This window comes from Anomaloglossus baeobatrachus, chromosome 4, assembly GCF_048569485.1.
Source record: "Anomaloglossus baeobatrachus isolate aAnoBae1 chromosome 4, aAnoBae1.hap1, whole genome shotgun sequence".
Lineage (NCBI taxonomy): Eukaryota > Metazoa > Chordata > Amphibia > Anura > Aromobatidae > Anomaloglossus > Anomaloglossus baeobatrachus.
The window spans coordinates 18,548,450-18,567,479 of record NC_134356.1 but is presented as its reverse complement, the minus strand read 5'-3'; the positions used below and the strand labels follow the sequence as shown (position 1 = coordinate 18,567,479).

The window sequence follows — 19,030 nt, the reverse complement described above, 5'->3', positions numbered from 1 at the left end:
CCGGAGGTGTCCGGCCGAAAAACTTGAGAAGCCGCCATTTTGGGCTCGAAAAGTCCCCGCTCGAGCGTCTTCCTGAGTAGTGGAGGCGCGAAAGCCGAAACCCCGCCCCTGTAGAGGAGGAGCCGGAAAAAGACTAAGGGGGACGGATGGCGTCTGGCCGCATGTAGTCCGCGGTTCTAGGAGCAGGGACACCGGGACTCTGCGATCTGCTGATTCCTACAAAGTATGTCTGCCCCACCCAGCTACGCGGAGGCTCGGAGGCTACAGAGCCGGTGCCCGGAACAGCGGCGTGGCTTAGGGCCCGAACGGCAGGTATCTGCCGACGCTACCAGAGTCAGATATGTATGCTGATGGAGCAGTGGACCGTGGAGGTGGAGGAGGTAGCTGCGGTCGCTCGGGTGTATGGAATGGAGACCATGATGGAGGAGCTGGTGAGTGACCCACGCCCCTGTGTCCCCGAGGGATCGGCTGTTGCGGCTGAGGGACCCGGTCTACCCCTGGCCCCCCATGCCGCCTCCGTCTTCCCTGCCCGTGCACCGCGCTACTGCTGGTCCGTCTGACGTACGCCCCCTCGTCACGGTAGCCAAAAGAGTGGTGAGCCCGGAGACTGCGGCAGCTGGCGGCAACACGCCTGGCGCAGGTGCAGATGATAGTGACTCCGGACCTGATACAGAGCCTGTTTTGGAGGAGGACGAGGGAGTCGTCGCACTGTATGGCATGGAGGCCACTTACATCCCCCGGAGCGGAAATAACGGGTATCGGGCGGCCCTTCCTCGCCACGCCTGCTATGCGCTGGAGGGGCTGGTGCCCGTGTTTTTCCACCCAGAGCCGGGTGAGGAGGACGAAAGTGCATCGTAAAGTCAGCGGTCCACGGTTGTTAGAAGTTGTCCCCGTTGGGACCACCAGTACAGTTTGAAAGTTTGTGAATGTTAAGCGAAGAAAAATCAACCGAAGAAGTTTACCTGATTGAACCGTGATTGAACCGGCCGTTGCCGGCAACTGTTGTCCCCGTAGGGACTGTCTACAATTCTTCCGTAAGGAACTGCTTACGGACAAGCCCGAGAACTTGCAGGGCAACCACAAACTTAGTGGAATGTAAATAAAAATGTTGTTCCGTTACCGCCTCCGGAGAGGCTGATTTGGGAGGATGGGCCTGGAGGAAAGTGATGGCCCAGGCCCGCCACTACCGTAACCGGTGGCGATCCTCCGGGGGTTCAGGAGTCCCCATGGACGCGGGTCCCCTGAAAGAGACAGAACCCGCTCGGGCAGCCTGGTGATGGACTGGGGTCAAGGGGTGCTGCCCACTTCTTAGGGGCAGCATCAGGACCAGGTTGTTTGGGTGGGAGAAGAGCGGAAGCCATACCGTTATAAAATAACTGTGATGTTTTTACATGTTTTACCGTTTTCTATCTTTGCAGTTAAACAAAAATAAAACCGGTGATGGACGGGCAGCCCGCGGATGGTCTGCATTTTACTAAGGGAGAATGTGGCGCCCTGGACAAGCCAAGTCGTCACAGAACTACACCAACACACCCCACACCCCAGCTAGGCACACCAAAGCCAAACAAAAATCCTTGTTGCCTCCCTCCAGGGACTGATGTCCACACCAGGGGGTGGGCCAGGCAGTTGGGCCAGGCGGTTGGTCCCGCCCACCGGGAGTTCACAGTCCTGGAGGCGGGAAAAGGAGAACAGACAGATTAGATTAGTTTTGACGTTTGAGGAGTGAGGTAGTAGGAGAGGAGACTGAAGGCGTCCGGGTGTGTGGCCCGGACGGAACAGCAAGATTGGCAGACGGTGGTCACCGTCTGCAGGAGAGGCTAATTGGAGTGAACCGTAAGGACCGGGGACGGGCGGTTGCCCAACGGTACCGGATCGGGGAGCAAAGAGAAGCCAGCACCATTCGGCAGGGCTTACGGACCCCGACCAGGCTAGGAGTTGCCGTAAAACTGGTCAAATCCGTTAGCGAAGGGAACCTCCGAGGTTTCCCAGCAGTCAAGACCCCATTGAAGGCAACAGCTCACACCGTAAAGGGAAACACAGGCACCGCCAAGGCTACAGTTCCCAGGGCCAGAGCCTGCGGGCAAAAGGGGGCTCCCTCAGCATCCATCCAAGCTGGGGAGTGGGTTACCAGTGGGAAGCCATTGGAACCGTAAACACAACACAGGTGCAGGGAAAGGCAGTCACCATCAACCTACCGGGAGAGCTACCGCAGCCGTCTGTGGGACCCGTCCATCCAGCCGTTTGTTTTACCGGAGACTTTGCATTCATCATTGGCTGAGTGAGTACCACCGTGCCGTGCGGCACAGCGCTGCCCCCGCGACCCTGCACCTCATCAGGACCCGTAACCCGCCTGCCATCCATCCCTACTCCTAACCGGCCACCGGGACAACCAACCCCCCTACCCACGGAGGGGAGAACCAACATCCAAGCTGCTCCCTGTCATCGCTCCTGAGATCTCCGTCCAGAGCAGCGGTGGTGTCACAACCTCACCACAACCGTGGGTGGCGTCATGGACAATATCTCTAAACCAAACCACCCCCCTTTCACTCACGGGCGAGGAACGCCGCTCGAGTCCCCGGGATCCGGCCCACCGCTCGAGCCACCACCGAGCAGCAGCAGCCGGACCCGACGAGTGGGTGAGCGCAGCGTCCCCTCCTCCACCCGCGACAAATACATACCACAGGAAACGTATATGATGCTAGAATGGTGAAAACAAGTTTACATGTGTTGGCAAATGGACCTTAGTAATCAACCTAAGGTAAAAAACAAAGTCGTATGAGAAAAATACATATAATACATATGCATGTGACGGCAGGGGACCGATAGGTATAAAATGTGAAACAGGGGATATAAGTTAAAAGGTTTCCAGTGAAATTACCTTTGCTATTGTCTATATGATACATCTCTTGTTGACACAACGTTCATTTGAATGCTGTAGCGTAAAGCCCAATGAATGGCATAAAATACAAGAAGAGCAGTAACTGTTAAACTGAAATTTTGAAATATCCGGCGGGCCCTCCCACAGAGATATCTAGTTCTTGTGACTCCATATGGAGTGACATGTAGAGAGAGGGGGATATAGGTATATGTATGGAATTACCTTTACTATTGTCTATGGAATGAGTCTCTCATGGACCTAATGTTCATTATATTGCTGTAGTATGGAAGCCACTAGGTTGTATGAAACATAAAGAAAACAGAACGTATCAGCCTGAGACATCCATTGGGGGGGGGGGGATGCATAACCTTTTTCACTCACCACAATATGTGTCAAGATCAATATTATGTAATATAAGAATAAGACTCCAAGTCCTTGAAACTATGATATACAGAAAAAGTGCATCAATATATCTGCAAGCTATGTTCAGACAGTGATCATTTCAACATATTGGGGGATGCCACCAACCTTGGTTCCATTGTCAAAGTTTCCATAGGGTATGAAGGCCCTGTGTCTACAGCCCCCCTGTAGGGATCTATAAGATTATCAAAATCAAACGCTGTTTGTATATACCATTTGACATAGCTAGGTCACAGCCTTTATTCGTTACCTGAATGTGCAGAATACAGTGGTGATTCCCGTGGGGATGAATGGCTGTGTGTGGGGTGGGAGCCAGTGGAGTCCAAAGGTGCTGGTGCGTGTATGGCAGCCGCCATTTAAAGCCAGAGCACGTGAGCAGGAAGTCCTGCTGGTGGAACGCAGCGCCGCCCGTGACTCTGGTCACTATCTGAGCTAGTAGAGCTTTGATAGGACATCTGGTAGGTATGTCGTCTATCATGAGATTCAGAAAAACGCCACTTACACACACGGTCCCTTTGATAGTCCTCTTGGTCCCTAATAAATTTGGATCTTTTTCGGTCTTGTAGTGTTTTTCTAAATTCAGTAATAGTCTCTTGAGTACGTGTTTTGATGTTATTCCACTCTGCTGTGGGAAGCATGTTGGTTAGTTGCTCCTCGATGCTGCGTATTTGGTTGGTAGTGTCCGTGATCTCTTGCTGCAGGAAATCAATGGTGAGTATAAGGATGTCCATCGAACATTTGTTCAGAATTCCTTCAAATTTATTGCAAAAGATTGGATTGTCAGAAAATATCGTAGGACGGAGTGGGACCTTCAAGCCACGGGGTATCCTTTTTGTTTTGAAGTATTCAGCTAGCGTGATAGAATGGAGTTCAAATGCCGTTAATTTTCTGTAAACCTTCTCGTAATCTCTGGATCTCGTTTCCTCTGCTGGAATGGATAAGAAAGTACCAGAGGAGGTAACCTTAGATAAGATGGAGGAGGTCTCTTCCTCATTAAAGGATAATGTAGCAAAAGACATGAGTGAAAAAGGTTATCAAAAATTGTAGCTCAGGATGAATATTCAGGATTGGGTACAATTGACAGGAAATTGGCAGAATTTCTAGTCAAGGACTATCCAATCACACCAGTATTTTACTAATATATATAATACTACTAATATACTACTATTACTATTATTAATTATTAGTATTATTAATAATACTAATATTTAGTAATATTTTACACCTTACCGAAAGTGCATAAGAATTTGACCCAACCACCAGGCCGCCCCATCGTGGCATCGACAGAATCTATTCTTTCTCCATTGGCCATAACATTAGAGAAAATTCTTAATCCACTGGTACCCCTAACTCGGTCATATATCAAAGACACCTCAGATTTTCTCCGGCTCCTCAGAACAACACAGAGCATCTCCCCAGATGACATTTTAGTGACCCTTGATGTAAATAGTCTGTATACAAGTATTAGTCATCAACAGGGAATAGAGGCCGTCACCACATTCCTTGATAAACAAATTGATCTTTCACCACATCAGAAGAAATTCAGTCTAGATCTTCTTGAGATTATACTGTATAACAATTTTTTCCTCTTTGAGGATCAATTTTTTATACAGAACAGGGGGACCACAATGGGCTCTAATATGGCGCCACCGCATGCTAATCTATTTATGGCGCATTTTGAAGATAGTTTTGTCTATAGCCATCATCTATATGCCTCACATGTCACCGTATGGTGTAGATATATAGACGATATATTTTTGATCTGGTGCGGCAACTTGGACTCGTTGCTTTCCTTCCACAGGGATCTCAATAGCTGCCTACAGGACCTACAGTTTACACTACATCATGATCTACATAACATTAGTTTCTTAGACACTATGTTCATAAAACTTCTGGATGGCAAATTAACCACTGATCTATACACGAAACCCACGGACAAGAATAGCCTGCTTCATTTTACAAGTGCACACCCAAAACATGTGAAGAAGGCTTTACCATTGTCTCAGATCAGAAGGGTACAACGAATAGTATCAGATCCGGTGACACAAACAGAGCGTTGCAATGAAATCAGTCAGAGATTTGTAAGTAGGGGCTATCCACAAAATATCGCAGTCCCAGGCACCTCCAGTAAGAGGCAACCCGCGATCAACGGTCCCAGGGCAGCGTATGTCTCTACATACCACCCCTTTCAATCTCAGATTAAGAGGGCCATCCTTAATCACTGGTCCCTACCGGGCAAATCCTATCCCGAAGTTACAGTCTTCCAGAATTCGCCTCTGTTTTGTGATAAACGTCCCAAATATTTACGAGATTCACTAATCAGAGCTGATGTGGGTTCCCAGAAGAAGGAGCTCCGTCAAACATTTCTTCATACCGCACGCAAGGGCAACTTTCCGTGCCTGCATTGCATGCAGTGTTCCAATATGACAAATGGCAGCTCTTTTTCCCATCCACGTACGGGTAAGATTTTTCATTTGCAGGATTTTTTTACCTGTGATTCGTCTTATGTGATTTATCTCATAAAATGTCCTTGCGGTCTCAGGTATGTTGGGGAGACTACCCAACATACCTGAGACCGGATAAGTAAGCATAAGTCCACTATCCGGTGCAAATATGATCTTTTACCCATTCCAGCTCACTTCATGAAGGCAGGTCACTTGGTCTCACAATTACGTTATCAAGTAATTAAACATGTCCCATCAAATAGGAGGGGGGACAATAGGGTCCAAAAACTAAAGGAAAGGGAGTCCTTCTGGATTTACACCCTACAGACTCTCAAACCTAACGGTCTGAATCAGGAATATGAGGTGTCCTACTAATTCAATATATGTTACTGTCTACTATACTGTATCTGTCTTTTAGGGGACCGATAGACTTCTTTTTAGATAAAGCTATGTATGGTATTTATGATTAGCTATATATTAATATTGCCACGAGTCTATACCTGTTCTAATCATTCTTTTCTCATCTCTTTTAGGCACAATAAACGTCATCACGGAATCACACCATCACGCTATCATTGTCCACGGATTCGCCTATTTCACATATCCGCTGTGTGTGCGCATGCGCGCGCGACCGCGGGGATTATGGCCCCGTGCCCACGTCTGCCATGTACGGAGCCACTCCTCCCACGTCCCAGCGCCAAGTGTGGGGCGCGGACGCGCGCGCATGCGAGATTCCCCTCACAGGGCTTCCCCGCGTGTGTGCGCTTGCGCTCTACGGGCGGCGATACGGTTCACTCACTCGCGCCGTCTGTTGTCCGCCGGCGCGCATGCGCGGTGGGCACTCCCGGCGGGGGCCCCCCTGTGCGTACGCGCGGCTCCGTTCCACGGGCGGCGCTGCGTTCCACCAGCAGGACTTCCTGCTCACGTGCTCTGGCTTTAAATGGCGGCTGGCATACATGCACCAGCACCTTTGGAATCCACTGGCTCCCCCCTTCCCCCCTCTATGGATGTCTCAGGCTGATACGTTCTGTTTTCTTTATGTTTTATGCAACCTAGTGGCTTCCATACTACAGCAATCTAATGAACATTAGGTCCATGAGAGACTCATTCCAAAGACAATGGTAATTCCATACATATACATATGTCCCCCTCTCTCTACATGTCTCTCCATATGGAGCCACAAGAACTAGATATCTCTTTGGGAGGGCCCAAAAGGCCCCCCCCGGTGGATATTTCAATATTTCAGTTTAACAGTTACTGCTCTTCTTGTATTTTATGCCATTCAGTGGGCTTTACGCTACAGCATTCAAATGAACGTTGTGTCCACAAGAGATCTATCATATAGACGATAGCAAAGGTAATTTCACTAGAAACCTTTTAACTTATATCCCCTGTTTCACATTTTATACCTACGGTATCGGTCCCCTGCCATCACATGCATATGTATTATATGTTTTTTTCTCAGACGACTTTGTTCTTTACCTTAGGCGGGCTTTGCACGTTGTGACATCGCAGGCCGATGCTGCGATGTCGCACGCGATAGTCCCCGCCCCCGTCGCAGGTACGATATCGTGTGATAGCTGGCATAGCGAAAATTATCACTACGCCAGCTTCACATGCACTCAGCTGCCCTGCGACCGTCGCTCTGACCGGCGACCCGCCTCCTTCCTAAGGGGGCGGGTCGTGCGGCGTCATAGCGACGTCACACGGCAGGCGGCCAATAGCGCCGGAGGGGCGGAGATGAGCAGGATGTAAACATCCCGCCCACCTCCTTCCTTCCGCATATCCTACGGAAGCCGCAGTGACGCCGGTAGGAGATGTTCCTCGCTCCTGCGGCTTCACACACAGCGATGTGTGCTGCCGCAGGAACGAGGAACAACATCGGACCGTCGCGTCAGCGTAATCATGGATTACGCCGATGCTGCACCGATGATACGATTACGACGATTTTGCGCTCGTTAATCGTATCATCTAGGCTTTACACAGTACGATGTCGCATGCGATGCCGGAAGTGCGTCACTTTCAATTTGACCCCACCGACATCGCACCTGCGATGTCGTAGTGTGCAAAGCCGCCCTTAGGTTGATTACTAAGGTCCATTTGCCAACACATGTGAACTTGTTTTTACCATTCTATCATCATATACGTTTCCTGTGGTATGTTTTCTTTTGCACTATAAAAACTTTGTACTTGGGTCTAATAAGGACCAATAGCTCTCAACCTCTGGACTATTGATTGTTCACACCATAACGTGTACTTAGGTTTAATTTGTATGATTTCTTTGGAAACGAACATCTGCCAATTTTTGTCCCATGCACTATGAAAAGTGAATTTACATGTATGTGAAAATAACATTGTGTACTTATTGTGATATTTTTGTTTTTTCAATGATCATTTATTTGATAAAGGCCTAATTGTATGGCCGAAACGTCATAACATACCTTTGCATGAATAAAATTGGAATCAAAAGCATCAACATTCTCTATTTTTTCATGTTCCTTGAGTGCCCGAGTTGATTTTTTATATATCAGTCCTCAGACCCCGACATATCTTTCGCCCTTGCTTGTACGGGTGTGTGTCCGAGTGAAAAAGGCGGCGAGTTTAAATAAAAGTGCTGGGCCAATGAAGTGATGCCTTTGATGAAGTGACGTTTTTAGCTGCATGAACGCTTCATTAGTAAACTGCAACTAGGGCCTATTTTCGGGATTATGCTTATATATTAAGCCTTATTCCAAAAATGCTGAAAATTCCTGCTACGGTTTATTTTTAAAAAAACAGTGGTACAGGGACACCTGTGGGCCCTCCCAAATGTTTGATAGAAGGAAGGCCTTCCAAACTTTTTGGTAGAGGCCACGCGTGGGCCGTTCCCAATGTAAGAGTGAGGGCCGCCTGATTGACCTCCAAAATTATAGTTGAGGACTGCATGATGAGTCTGTGAATACGGTGGAGGAGGCAAAAATAAATGTATAAGATCCACAGACGACATCCCATGCACAGTGTGTCCGGAGTTACTGTAGGTGGCACTTGTGTCATTGACTGGAGAGATTTTTACACCTTCTGCAACCAAACCGTCCTAATTACAATCCAGTCTGGTGCGGATAATCCGGCTCTTCAACATTATTCCCAGAGATCCGCTGTGAGTCAGAAATACATCCGGGCGTCTCCTCACGTTGTTCCCATTCAGTTTCACCACTTTTCCATCCATTGCAGCATTTTTACAGCCTCCCAGACCGACTGCCAAGGTCCTCCAGAAAAATATTCAAGTTTCCCATTGACTTGCATTGTGTTCATTATTCAGTGCAAATAATCTGCAAGCAAACATTTTACTATTCGCCCATCACTAGGGAACATTCAGATGATAAAAGATCTGACAAACAGTCTAGCTGTGGCAGAAACCATTCTTTTTACCTGTCTATGTAGAAAAACCCAATCAACGTTTCCTCAGCAATAAATATAGGATGGATCAATCTCTTTACAAAGAAAAAGTTGCAGCAAAACGAGTTGTGTCTGGAAGATGTCGATATAAAGATCTTATCAGATGGAGAAGGAACGACAGAAAATGACTAATCAGACGAGACGTCAGCGGTAATCATTAACGCCGCCTCCTTTAGGCTATATTCCTATATTTGTGTGATATGATATGTCCATGTGGTGCCAGATTTTATCATAGAATATCGCACGGACTCAGAGCATTTCATAGACTCATTATCATATCCATCATTTTCCCGGATTTATGAATGAAATCTGCATGACTCAGATACATCGAGTATTTTATAATCTGATCCTTAAAGTCAGATTAGAATAAAACAAGCTCTATGTGCTGTCCAAGACCAAAATCAGGCAGCACACAGGAATGTAGCTTTATTATGTATAGCGTCGTCCATCAGTATATATTGTGTGTTATGGTCATATATAGCGCCGCCTCTCAGTATGTAGTGAACCTTCTTGTTACAAATAGCATCATCCCTCAGTGTATAGTGAACCTTCATTTTATATATAGCTCCGTCCCTTAGTATATAGTGAAACGTCTTGTATATATGTATGTATATAAAAATAAAAATAAAATGTATATATGTGTATATATACATACAGTATATATATATATATATATATATATATATATATACTGACAGATGGCACTATATATATATATATATATATATATATATATATATATAGTGCCATCTGTCAGTATATAGTGGACCTTCTTATATATATGGTGCCATCCCTCAGTGTATAGTGAATCTTCATTTTATATATAGCTCCGTCTCTCAGTATATAGTGAGTCTTATTATTATTATATATATATATATATATATATATATATATATATATATATATATATATATATATATATATATATATAATAATATCACCGTCCCTTAGTAGAAAGTGAACCTTCTTGATAGATTATATATATATATATATATATATATATATATATATATATATAGTGCCATCTGCCAGTATATGGTGAACCTTCTTATTATATATGGTGCCGTCCCACAGTATATAGTGAATCTTCTGGTTATATTTAGCGCCGTTTCTCAGGATATAGTGAACGAGCTTGTTATATACAGCATTGGCCCTTAGTATATACTGAACCTTCTTGTTATATATAGCTCCGTCGCTTAGTATATAGAGTATTTTATTTTATTCAGCATCCTCACTTTATTACATAGAGTCCTCTCTTGTTAGATGCAAATTAAAAGGACTGATGTGAGGCTGCATCTGACCAGAAGACAAGTCCACCTCTAGTCTCCATTACAAATAAAGCTTTACCACTCTCCCTAAGGAGCCACTTTTGCTTAAACTAACAAGTGCGAAAGATATGGAATAAATACAGGGCGCTATAACAACAAAAAAAAAACAAAAAAACAAAAAAGGAAATTGGATCTGAAAGGGATCTGCACTTACATAACAAGAGGGAGGACACTGTGAAGCGTCAGTTTTCAGCTGTAATTATCTATACACTGGTGTTTATACTCTGCACATTGCTCTATACACTTTATAAAAACGATGAATGGACAATATAATAAGACTAACTCCTTCTAAACTAGAAAAGCTACAAACAGTTTATAGCCAAAAAATGATTACAACTATTTTTTTATTAGAAAATAAAAAAAAAACCACATACATGATAGTAAATTGGGGATATACTTAAATGCACCTCCCCAATATGCCCAAAGCACAGAAGCACAGGAATAGATAAAAAAAAGATTAACTTGGTAGAACGAATGGCATCATAATGATCAACTTAGTCCTCAAACAGCTGCAATTCCCAGAATAACCACAAGAGGTCAGAAGAATCCAATATGAGCAGGTCACTTTTGTTTCAGCAAATAAATAAACTATATCCAAAAAAGAAACCGCAAAAAATGTAGTGTATGTCTGAGCGGAAAATCCCAATCACTACAAAGAGAAATAAAAATATATAGAATATGAAACAAATAGAAACGTCCTGATAAAATATTGCACATGTTTAACAGGAAATGTTATTGCACAAGGAATAGATAAAGGCGAGAAGACGTGAGGTGTAATGTATTGCACAGATCCCTTCAGTGACATACAGAGAGAAAGTCTGAAGAATGAGCCAGAAGCAGAGAAGAAGCGCAGGAGCCATAGGAAGGAGCGACCGAGAACACCGAGCTGCGGAAGACAGCGGCGAGACCATGTATATATATATGTCTGCTATACTCTGTATAGCCTGATCTGTGCTCTATATACAGCTGTGCTCGGTGCTGTGTTTATATACAGCTGTGCTCAGTGCTGTACTCTATATCCAGCTGTGCTCGGTGCTGTGCTCTATATACAGCTGTGCTCGGTGCTGTACTCTATATACAGCAGTGCTCGGTGCTGTGCTCTATATACAGCTGTGCTCTATATACAGCTGTGCTCGGTGCCGTGCTCTATATACAGCTGTGCTCGGTGCTGTACTCTATATACAGCAGTGCTCGGTGCTGTGCTCTATATACAGCTGTGCTCGGTGCTGTACTCTATATACAGCTGTGCTCTATATACAGCTGTGCTCGGTGCTGTGCTCTATATACAGCAGTGCTCGGTGCTGTGCTCTATATACAGCTGCGCTCGGTGCTGTGCTCTATATACAGCTGTGCTCGGTGCTGTGCTCTATATACAGCTGCGCTCGGTGCTGTGCTCTGTATACAGCTGTGCTAAAAGCTGCAGAGGATAAGACACAATCTTGTGCCGGAGATCGCACTCATCCTCCTCCGGGTGTGATCCACTAATGTGGGACGTCTCCTCCCCACAATACTCTGCACACACGGGATAGATTTATATTCCAGCTCCGGGAGGTGCAGGCAGCGGAGGCCATCGCCTGTGTTACCCTTCTGGGCTGTCAGCAGCTCCAGGTCGCCCCCACATCGTACAATCCGCTGCCTGCACGATATATATTGTAGTGAAGATCCTAGTGGTGGTGACAAGAGCCGGGAATAGGAGGACGAGCTCCCGCAGCAGGTTTATCTTCCCGGACACTCAGTGATGAGCAGATCCGTAGGACGGCGGCGCTGATCCCGGGATCCTCTGCGCTCTTTCCCGGCATCTCTGGCAGTGACGGCCACACACGCTCCGCGGAGATGATGGCGGAGGAGAAGTGATGGCGGAAGCTCCTCACCCGTCCGGCTGTAGCCGATAATATAGAGCTTTTATCCCGGGCAGGGAAGCACAAGAGGAGAGCGGAGCGTCACTGGGCTCAGCCGGGAGAAGGCGGGGCCTGTGCTCAATGACAGCCAATGGAAGCTCAGGAGGGTGCAGCTCAGCAGCCAATCAGTGCGCAGTAAGACTGTATATATAACAGGCGCCGCCAGCTCCGGCCTCAGTATTTTTCTCTCAGGAGATTTTTGTGTTTATTTCCCGCTCACACGATGGCAGAGACCGCACCGGCCGCCGCTCCTCCTCCCGCCGAACCGGCCGCCAAATCTAAGAAGGCGCCGAAGAAATCCGGGGCCGCCAAGAAAAGCAGCAAATCCTCCGGTCCCAGCGCCTCCGAGCTGATCATGAAAGCCGTGTCCGCCTCCAAGGAGCGCAGTGGGGTGTCTCTGGCCGCCCTGAAGAAGGTTCTGTCTGCCGGAGGATACGATGTGGAGAAGAATAACAGCCGCCTGAAGCTGGCCATCAAGGCTCTGGTCAACAAGGGCTCCCTGCTCCAGGTGAAGGGCAGCGGCGCCTCCGGGTCCTTCAAGCTGAACAAGAAGCAGGAGACGAAGGACAAGGCGGCCAAGAAGAAGCCAGCAGCTGCGGCCAAGCCTAAGAAGCCGGCAGCCAAGAAAGCGGCCAAATCTCCGAAGAAGCCCAAGAAGGCTCCGGCCGCAGCCAAGAAAAGCCCGAAAAAGGCTAAGAAGCCCGCAGCAGCCGCCAAGAAAGCGTCAAAGAGCCCCAAGAAGCTGAAGACCGCTCCAAAGCCCAAGAAGGTGACGAAGAGTCCGGCTAAGAAGGCGGCAAAACCCAAAGCTGCCAAGAGTCCGGCTAAGAAGGCGACTAAAGCCAAGAAGCCCGCGGCCAAGAAATAAGCGGGAGCCGCTCTGTCCTCCTACCACAAAGGCTCTTCTCAGAGCCACCACCTTGTCCTGCAGAGCTGTATGATCAGTGCCACCACCTTGTCCTGCAGAGCTGTATGATCAGTGTCACCACCTTGTCCTGCAGAGCTGTATGATCAGTGCCACCACCTTGTCCTGCAGAGCTGTATGATCAGTGTCCCCACCTTGTCCTGCAGAACTGTATGATCAGTGTCACCACCTTGTCCTGCAGAACTGTATGATCAGTGTCCCCACCTTGTCCTGCAGAACTGTATGATCAGTGTCACCACCTTGTCATGCAGAGCTGTATGATCAGTGCCACCTTGTCCTGCAGAGCTGTATGATCAGTGTCACCACCTTGTCCTGCAGAGCTGTATGATCAGTGTCACCACCTTGTCCTGCAGAGCTGTATGATCAGAGCCACCACCTTGTCCTGCAGAGCTGTATGATCAGTGTCACAACCTTGTCCTGCAGAGGTGTATGATCAGTGCCACGACCTTGTCCTGCAGAGCTGCATGATCATATGATCAGTGCCACCACCTTGTCCCCTCTGTATGATCAGTGTCACACCTTGTCCTGCAGAGCTGTATGATCTGTGCCACCACCTTGTTCCCTCTGTATGATCAGTGCCGGATAAATCGCTATTTGCGCTGTGATCTTGTGTACAGGGGTTGATACGGTTAACCCGGGGCTGGATGTCGGGAGCAGAGTTCTCGGGGGATGCAGTGATTATGCGGGGCTGCACTGTACAGCGCTGTGTGCGGGGAGATGGAGCTGCAGTTACATCGGTGGCTCCAGAGCCGCGAGTAGCCGGGATGTGACATCTGTTTATTAGAGCGGCGGGAAAAGCGTGTGAGTTGCTGAGCGCTGATCAATGGAGGGGACAAGTGCGGGAGTGCTGAGGGGGAGGGACACAAGCAGTGTTACAACAGGGGCGGGGTTACCGAGGGGTATTTTAAAGGGCGGAGCTTCTTCTGATGAATGATTGGTCAGAGACATAGGATGATTATTGGCTGTATAATTTTCCTTTGTGTGAACTAACCAATAGGGTGCAGGGGGCGTGTTTTACACAGGCCAATGAGGATGCGCACAGGAGGATAAATACTCTGCTCCCGCCGCTCCTCTCATCACTTCTGTTCTCCTCTATACAGAGCTATGGCCAGAACTAAGCAGACCGCCCGTAAATCCACCGGAGGGAAAGCTCCCCGCAAGCAGCTGGCCACTAAGGCCGCCAGGAAGAGCGCTCCCGCCACCGGCGGAGTGAAGAAGCCGCATCGCTACCGGCCGGGGACTGTCGCTCTCCGGGAGATCCGCCGCTACCAGAAATCCACCGAGCTGCTGATCCGGAAGCTTCCCTTCCAGCGCCTGGTGAGAGAGATCGCACAGGACTTCAAGACCGATCTGCGCTTCCAGAGCTCGGCCGTCATGGCCCTGCAGGAGGCCAGCGAGGCTTATCTGGTGGGGCTGTTCGAGGACACCAACCTGTGCGCCATCCACGCCAAGAGGGTCACCATCATGCCCAAAGACATCCAGCTGGCCCGCCGGATCCGCGGGGAGAGGGCGTAGATCTGTCCCGCACCCCCGAGCACAACACAAAGGCTCTTTTCAGAGCCACCCATATCCTCCCTCAGACGAGCTGATTCCTGGTCTCTGATTCTCCTCATTCCCCGCAGTGTCCGGGGCGCGGTCTCTACATGTGACGGGCGGCGCTGCGGAGTCTCCTGTTTGTTGCTTATTTTCTCTGCTTCAGCAGAAGCCGCAGTGTCCGCCTGGATTATCGCACTGGTGGTTTCTTAATATCTGTCCTTTTATTTGGAGCGGCTCATTGTGCGGCGCCCCCTTGATGGGGGGGGGTTTGTTGGAGCGGAACGGCTTATTCTAACAGTCTTTTCTCAGCCGCCCCTGATCCTGGAGACACTACAATGCCTGCTGTGTCGGGTGCAGTGTTCGGATTGTGTGACGCTGGAGCAGGAGATGCTGTGGTTATTCCTTGCGGCTCCGGTCTCGTCAGGATCACAGCAATCAGTGACGGACGGAGGAAGGTTCTGCTGCCATACTCATGCGCCCTGTGATGCGGTTATTGGGATCCGGTGTCTGATTTCGGGGACTGTGGGATCTGGGGATGTCGCAGGGGGATCCGCAGTCCAGATTGCTGCTCTGTTTGGAGTATATCTGCAGGTTGTGCGGAGATTGTATCGGTCTGTGATTTCGCTCTGTTCAAATACTGCCATGTTTGTAATTAGTGAAGACTCGTGAGAAAGAGATAAAGAACAAACTTCATCGTCTGCAGATCGCACAGATCTGTGCTGGGAATCGGCGGATGTAGAAATCTCATCAGAACGTCCGCCCTGAGGCCGCGTGTTACACGATGGAGACAGTGGGAGGAGCTATCGGCCACTGAGCGGGAAGGTTCAAATTCGTCGTTCTTACAATCATTTTTATTTCTCCAGAAGTGTGAACTGAACCCGATCTCCCGCAGCCGGAACATCCCCCGCAGTCACCGGGTGGCGGACCGCACAGAGGACTGCGGCTGATGACGCTTCAGCTCCGCCTCTTCCTCTAAATCTCGTTTTCCAATCTCCGTTGTTGTTTTTGCAGCTTCTAATGTGAAATATCTAAATATAGAAGTAAAAGCCGCTGTCAGGAGAGTGAGCAGCGGCCGCTCAGCACCGAGACTCCGCTCCTGCAGTCACTGCTTCCTTATACTCCGGTCACTGCAGAGCGGGAGCATCAAACGCTCCACTTCCCGGGAGATCCAGACCGCCGTGCGCCTGCTGCTGCCCGGAGAGCTGGCCAAGCACGCCGTGTCCGAGGGCACCAAGGACGTCACCAAGTACACCAGCGCCAAGTGATCACCACCGCTGCTCCGCACCACAAAGGCTCTTCTAAGAGCCACCACCCATTCATCACAGGAGCTGGCGCCGCTGATCTCTAGCTACATATCTGTAATGTAGCACAGGGAGTGCGGGGGATGAGGCTGCTCCGTGCAGTGGAGACATTCTCGCGTGTTACTGGTTTATCTGGGGCTGTGATTTGCAGTCACTGATCTGATATCGGCCCCTACACGATAGTTTGGAAATATAAAGCACTATATGGGGATACAGAGTATGTAGATGTGGATGTAATATGCTCTATGGTGATTTGTAGCACAATGTATATAGGGTGTACAGCACTATATGGCGGTAATCAGGACTGAGGAGACAAAGCCCAGCTCCCCAGTAATGCCTGAGTGCAGTCATGTGCAGAGCACGGATAGTTACTGCCGAGACTAAATGCAGGGGAGAAATCCAGCTCCGTGGGCAGAAAATGATTTATTGGTGCGTGTTATATAACACAATATGGCAGTCTGCAACAGTACTTGGAGGTATACAGGATTATATGAGGACTATACACGTTAGTACTATATGGGCTTATAGATCAATATGTCGTATGTATATGGCTAATTTATGCAGGTATACAGCACCATGGGGGAGTGTACAGCAGTAATATCTATGCACTATATGGGGGTTATATAACAGTATATCGAGATATGCAGAATAATATTGGAATATACAGCAGTATATGAGGTTTACTGGAATGAAGGTTGTGTCTATATTTAACATAATCGCTCTAGAAGCGGGAAAATAACCGGACAATGAGCGGGAAATTCAAAATCACCAACAGTCTTGCGCTCAGCCAATCAGCAGAGGGGCGAAGCCGATTATATAATTTCCCCGCCTCTGAATTACGTCATCACTCCTGTTAAATTTTTCTGGTCCTCTCTCTCTATATAAAGGAGGACTGTGCACTCGTCAGTCATAGTTTTCTGATGACTACGTGGAAGATGTCTGGACGCGGCAAAGGAGGGAAAGGTCTGGGGAAGGGCGGCGCCAAGCGGCACAGGAAGGTTCTCCGGGACAACATCCAGGGCATCACCAAGCCCGCCATCCGCCGTCTCGCCCGCAGAGGAGGCGTCAAGCGCATCTCCGGCCTCATCTATGAGGAGACTCGCGGCGTCCTGAAAGTCTTCCTGGAGAACGTGATCCGTGACGCCGTCACCTACACCGAGCACGCCAAGAGGAAGACCGTCACCGCCATGGACGTGGTGTACGCGCTCAAGCGCCAGGGCCGCACTCTCTACGGCTTCGGAGGTTAATGATTTTGCTAAAAAAAAAACCAAAGGCTCTTTTAAGAGCCACCTACAGTTTCTGAGAGGAAGCGCCTGCTGCGGGGGGAGGGGCGGGATATCGGGGCTACGCTGCTTTAGGGGTGGCTGGAAACATCGAGGGCTCTAAGGGGTTAATGGTTAGGGTCTGTGGATGGAGGCAGAGACCTGCTTAGTGCTGATTGTCTGGGCTTAGAATTTTTCCCTGACTGGCTGCTTTTCTCTCGCTCTTTGTTCTGAGTGATCCGCGGTGTTAGGCGGGAGCGACTCCGGCTCTCAGTGAAAATTTAATATATAGGTTAAATTCAGCACTATATGGTGATCTATACTATTAGAGGGCATCCAGCACTATATATGGGAGTATACAGCATTACATTGAGGTGCACAGCACTTTATGATGTAGAAAGCCCTGTATGGACGTTATACAGCGCTCTATAGCAGTACAGAGCTCTATTCGGGCCCCAAAAAACATCTGCTAAAATATGTGACAACCTAATAATCTCCCCGCTGTGCCGTATAGTCCATAATGTTCTGTATATCTATAAAGCACTAGCTGTACTACCCGGCTTCGCCCGGGTTAATAACTGCTGTTAACAAAATAGAATGTATTAACAAAAATGTATTCTGCACAAAAACCACAATACAAATAGATATAAATGTAATTATTAAATTGTTGCCTATATTAACCAATCAGAGCTCAGAATAATTAACTGTAGCAAAATAGAAGCTAAGCTGTGATTGGTTGCTATTGGCAGCCTGATAAATCTCCAGGCAACAGAAAGCCCTCCCCCTGACAGTATATATTAGCTCACACATACACATATAGACAGGTCATGTGACTGACAGCTGCCGTATTTCCTATATGGTACATTTGTTGTTCTTGTAGTTTGGCTGCTTATTAATCAGATTTTTATTTGTGAAGGATAATACCAGACTTGTGTGTGTTTAGGGCGATTATGTGGCGAGGTTGGTGTATGTGTGGTGAGATGTGTGCTGAGGGTGGTATATGTGTTCAAGCACGTGGTAGTGTGTGGCGCATTTTGTGTGTGTGTTCATATCCCCGAGTGTGGTGAGTATCCCATGTCGGGGTCCCACCTTAGTAACTGTACGGTATATACTCTTTGGCGCCATCACTCTCATTCTTTAAGTCCCCCTTGTTCACATCTGGCAGCTGTCAATTTGCCCCCAACACTTTTCGTTTCACTTTTTCCCCATTATGTAGATAAGGGCAAAATTGATTGGTAAATTGGAACGCGCGGGGTTAAAATTTCGCCTCACAACATAGCACCCGGCACTGCCGGGATAGTAACTGTCTCTCTGTTTCTCTCCCATTCTCTGTCTGTCTCCCCCTCTGTATATATCTCTCTGTCTCTCTCTATCTCTTTGTCTCTTTCCCTGTCTGTCTATCTCTGTCTCTTTCCTTATCTGTCTCTCTCCCGGTCTGTCTCTTCCCTCTGTCTGTCTCTTTCCCTGTCTATGTCTGTCTGTTTCCCTGTGTCTGTCTCTTTCCCTGTCTATGTCTGTCTTTTTCCCTGTCTGTCTGTTTCCCTGTGTATGTCTCTTAACTAGAGATGAGCGAACCGGTCCCGGTTCGGCTCGAGGCGGTTCG

At 48.1% G+C, this 19,030-nt stretch overlaps 2 protein-coding genes across 2 annotated transcripts; both read left to right on the top strand.

Moving 5' to 3' along the window:
* Positions 1–12,626: 12,626 nt before the first annotated feature.
* Positions 12,627–13,271, top strand: LOC142301054 (histone H1.11R-like). Its single transcript, XM_075342074.1, has one exon. The coding sequence runs from the start codon at positions 12,627–12,629 to the stop codon at positions 13,269–13,271; it is 645 nt and encodes a 214-aa protein (XP_075198189.1).
* A 1,155-nt stretch (positions 13,272–14,426) lies between these two features.
* Positions 14,427–14,843, top strand: LOC142301053 (histone H3-like; the record flags this gene model as incomplete). Its single annotated transcript, XM_075342073.1, has 1 exon — positions 14,427–14,843. A coding segment is annotated over one exon (417 nt), but the record flags the coding sequence as incomplete, so codon positions are not given.
* Positions 14,844–19,030: the final 4,187 nt, after the last annotated feature.